The sequence below is a fragment of the Cynara cardunculus genome (assembly GCF_001531365.2).
Source record: "Cynara cardunculus var. scolymus isolate 2C chromosome LG 8, CcrdV1, whole genome shotgun sequence".
Lineage (NCBI taxonomy): Eukaryota > Viridiplantae > Streptophyta > Magnoliopsida > Asterales > Asteraceae > Cynara > Cynara cardunculus.
Genome location: NC_037535.1, coordinates 2,555,792 through 2,560,439, shown reverse-complemented (window position 1 = coordinate 2,560,439; position 4,648 = coordinate 2,555,792). Strand labels below are relative to the sequence as shown.

Sequence of the window (4,648 nt, the reverse complement as noted above, 5' to 3'; positions counted from 1 at the left end):
AAATTTCTTTTATAAATTTAATCAATTTAGGGGTTGTTTGTTTATCTCTTAATAGTTTCATTAAGAGACAATCTCTGAATCGTTAAGAGGTAAATCTTGTTTGGCAAAAAAAAAGTCTGCCTATTAATGGTTTTAAAACCCTCTGAATGATTTTGTATCTTGTGTTTCCTTTAACCATTAAGAGCCCTAATTTCATTGTACACAATTACCAAACAATATGTTTCATTTTGCACTATATCATGAAAGTCTCTTAATCATTTTAACCACTTAATCATTCTGCAGCAAAACATTTATCAATTGTCGAAGCTAATTAATTAGGAAAAAGATATATTCAATAAAGTTTATGCAGTTAATTAATGAATATCAAAAAACCTGCATCCATTTGTCGTGGTTTTTTTATACCCATCGAATATGGTACTTTATGGCGACAAGATCCTCCATCCCCAAAGTTGCCATAATCATTTTTCTTGAAATATCATTTTTTATAAGTTTTTTAATCAAAAAAATGAAATATCAGACATAAAATCTAAGCAATATATATATAAATGATGAGGGTCAGAACCTTCAATTAGGGATATCTAAATGCAATCTCATCCAGCGATGCAACAATCACTGAGGTTTTTCTCAAAGACTTGACAGCTTTAAGAAGGGGGACCAAGTTTGAAGACGTCTCTTAGATATATATATATATATATATATATATATATATTACTAATTATATATATATGTATCAGATTCCAAGGTGCAGAAGAAGGTTTTGAATCATTCAAGTTAAAGGATCAATTGAAGTTGGTTGAGTTTATATAGAATCTTGAAGGAAAAAAAGATGAATTATTTTGGGGATTCTGGTGGGAATGAAAGATCGTCATCTGCAGGTGGATCATCATCAAGAAAAGGGAAAAAGACTGGTTCAGATAAGCCAAAGCAACCTCAGAGAGGTCTTGGTGTTGCTCAGTTAGAGAAGATCAGACTCCATAGCCAAATGGGGTTTCTTCCACAGGTCTCATCTCTCTCTCTCTCTCTCTCACACACACACACACAAAAACACACATAAAAGATTGGCCTTTGAGATGTCATTGGAGGAGCTCGAGAGCATATGGGACCTGATCATTGGACACTGATCGATCAGAGGCTGAATTGAAGTATATATGTACATATATCATCGGACTTGTGTGTTCAAATTGACTGATCATTGAACCTTGAATTAGGGTTTTCAAGAAGTCTGATTAACCCTCGATTTGTTTTGCCCATTTTCATCCACTTTTGATCGTTCTACATGTGTTCATTTCCATGATTAGTTAGCTTATTAAACGCGATCACATTTAGTTTTTCTATCACAAACTCATCACTGTTCATCTAAAAGTATAAAAAACATGCAAGAAGCAGATGAGAAATTGAATTGAACCATCAAAGTAATGTTTTTTTGTGATACCTCTGGATTATTGTATGCAGGAGGATATCAGGATTCAAACAGCATATTCATCATCATCTTCCTTCTCATACAGTTCACCATCTACAGCTTCTTTCAGTACTTTGCAAGGACACCAATCCCACATGGTATTCTATATGAACTCTCTCTCTCTCTCTCTCTATATATATATATATATGTATATGTATATTCATATGCCCTTCAACTAATTTCTCAGCCAGATGAAGCTTTTTTCCTTTCTAACAAATTTGATTACTTCTCTACATTCCCCCTTAAGTTCAACGCTATGGATATGCACACATATACATGTGTATATATATATATATACATGCATTTGAAGATATCATAATTAATAAGTAAAGAGTTGATGATTCTTAATAAGATATTGGCTGAATCTTGAAAAAAATGCAGATGGGTATGGGGGAATTTGAAAGAACCAACATGGTATGTGGTGAATCACAACCTAGCATTAACCCCAGGTAAACCCCGCCCCTTGTATGTATGTGTGTGTGTGTATATATATATATATATAGATATAGATATATCAATGATTTTAAGTATTCTTAATTATTCTCAATTTTGTTATCATTTTATTGTTCTTGATTTTCATTAAGAAGGTATTGATTAAAATTAACTGATCCTATAAATCAGATGGGATGTAAGCAATGCCATGTTAGAGGCTCAACGCTATGCACAACCTGCAAGCAGACACCTTTTCAGCCCAGAATTAATAGAAGTAAGTGCATACTATATATCTAGATTTATATACATATATATATATATATACATATATATATATATATACACATACATATAAGACATGTATATCTACATTTCTCTTCTCTTTGTTGGAATAGTAGCTCATTTGTTGTTTGTTATGCTGCTGTGTATTTGATCATATGTAAAGGAATCATTTAGGAAGAAGAAAGGGAAAGATCAAAATGACTCAATGGGATCAAGCAGTCAGAATTCCGATTCGAATGGCAGCCAAGAATTAGATCTGGAGCTTAGACTTTCGCTTTGATTCAAACAAATTCTCTTTGTGATTGTGATCGATAAACCTGATCTTGTTATCTCACTTATGAATTGAGGCGAAAAATCGCATAACTCATTGGAAATTCCAAAGTTAAAGATGCAAGAACAGCAACTTAATTAAGATTATTGACTCATCAATTCTTCAGTGTTTTAATTTTTTAGGGTTTTGCTATTAATTGCTTAATGACGGAAAAAATCTCTCACTGATCAGTGAGAGATTGGCAAAAAACCAGTTCTCCCGCTGATCCCTTACATTAGACATTTTTTATTTCGTCATTTCCTACGTGTGTATGTGTGTGTGCGCATATGCATATATACATATGTGTGTGTGTATATATATATATATATATATATATATATATGTATATTCTCTTGGAAATATAAGTTTGAATAAGTAATATATTGAATGATTTAAAAATGTGATTGAAAATTAGCATCCAACACATTAAGACTTGAGTGTTAAAGATATGTTATGTTTGGGATGGAGTTGGAGGTATATTAATTACATGTAGTGTTTATTTTGTTGTTGCATTTAAAAAAAAACAGTAATGGAATGATAATGCAATAAAATAAGAATATTAAAACGTCTGGAAACCATGAATATGATTAAAAATGCAGCATGCTTGACACATGTATCTCACCTACTTACATTCAAATCATATATATTTATACTTCAAATCTATTCATTATAATAGATAACCATCCTGTAGACCAACAGTAGACGATATATATATATATATATATATATATATATATATATATATATGGGACAAGATCAAATGTTAACCAAAGTTTTTGTGTTAACTTTGCAAACCATGTCAACCAATCACAATCCATTCTTCTATTAGGTTTCTATCATGTTCACAATTTAATGTCAAGGGTAATTGAGTAATTTCATTTGCTATGTAACTCCCATACCATTAAAGGGGAGTTACAAAATCATAAAATYCCTAAAAATATACATTTATAATATTGATATTTTTATTTATTTTTTAATCTTGATCTTTAATTTTTATTGTTTTATGAGTTTTTGATTCATGTATGAAACATGGTAGTAAAATCTTAGGTATCGTTCAAGGTATTATGGATAAATGCATTGGATAACAAATCAACAACATTGAGAAGATTAAAATGGTTTATGGTGACAATCAGAGTTCGAGTTCGGGAAGTGAATAAATTAACCAAAGCGAATGTCTTGGTAATGGATTAATATTTTAATAGACTCGTTTTAATCGAAATTATGTTCATTATGATGTGTTGTGTTTTTTGTAGTTCATATTGCATTGATAACTTTTTTCTTTAATTATTAATACTTACCTAATTCACATGTTCAAATGGAAGTACATGCACGACCCATTTTCATAGTCATATTACCGATTTTTATTAATCATGAACCATTGTGTTCATGTTACTTCTATAATATGAACACAAGTGTTATTTTTTAAGCTTGATACCAAATCTTTATATTTGTGTAAGTGTTTGTACCCGATGTTCATTGCGTCGGGGTTATGTGTTCATATATTTTATACGATATGAACAAGGAGTGAACACGATATGAACAATGAGTGAACACGATATGAACAATGAGTGAACACGATATGAACAAGGGTTGAACAACCACATAAGACCAGAAACATATATGAACAAGAGGTGAACCTTAAACGGTGTGGATGCAATGCATGTATAAAACTCCAATTGACAAAGGATCACTCCTGAATGTGTTTATAATAAAGGAACTATTGTTCACAAGCTGTTCAAATTGTGTTCATACCTGTTTTTCTATTTATTTCCTTTCGTATAACAGTTATTCATATTATGTTCATAAATGCTATGCAGTCCAAGTTCATATATATGTCATTTTTTGTTCGTATTTGACATAATGGTTTATATATATATATATATATATATATATATATAGTTGTGTTCTTATGATTCTTACATTAATAAAAATAAATTAACAAAAATCATAAAAAAAAATTGATTGTGTAACTCCCAATTAATGATATGGGAGTTATATAATTTTTTTTACCTAAATACCCTTTTCAACTTTGTTCACTTATCTTTATGAAAWTTTAAATTTAAAAAAATAAGTTTTTATCATGATTAATCACAACCGTTTATTGAAAGATTGAATGACCAAGATCGGTTAACAAAGTTAACACAAAAACCTTGGTTAACATTTGA

The 4,648-nt window shown here is 30.3% G+C and overlaps 1 protein-coding gene across 1 annotated transcript; it reads left to right on the top strand.

Annotated features, from left to right (window-relative positions):
• The first annotated feature begins 764 nt into the window (after nucleotides 1-764).
• On the top strand, nucleotides 765-2,602 carry LOC112517285 (protein SPEAR3-like). Its single transcript, XM_025124666.1, has 5 exons — nucleotides 765-1,000; nucleotides 1,453-1,557; nucleotides 1,841-1,908; nucleotides 2,081-2,165; nucleotides 2,337-2,602. The coding sequence occupies exons 1-5, from the start codon at nucleotides 827-829 to the stop codon at nucleotides 2,451-2,453; spliced, it is 549 nt and encodes a 182-aa protein (XP_024980434.1). The 5' UTR covers nucleotides 765-826; the 3' UTR covers nucleotides 2,454-2,602.
• The last annotated feature ends 2,046 nt before the right edge of the window (nucleotides 2,603-4,648 follow it).

What these genes read in the sequence shown, in the direction of transcription:
- LOC112517285 (XM_025124666.1), top strand. Translation starts at nt 827, where the DNA reads ATGAATTATTTTGGGGATTCTGGTGGGAATGAAAGATCGTCATCTGCA. An exon ending in AAATGGGGTTTCTTCCACAG is followed by an intron (nt 1,001 to 1,452) that starts GTCTCATCTCTC and finishes TATTGTATGCAG; the next exon opens with GAGGATATCAGGATTCAAAC. An exon ending in AAGGACACCAATCCCACATG is followed by an intron (nt 1,558 to 1,840) that starts GTATTCTATATG and finishes AAAAAAATGCAG; the next exon opens with ATGGGTATGGGGGAATTTGA.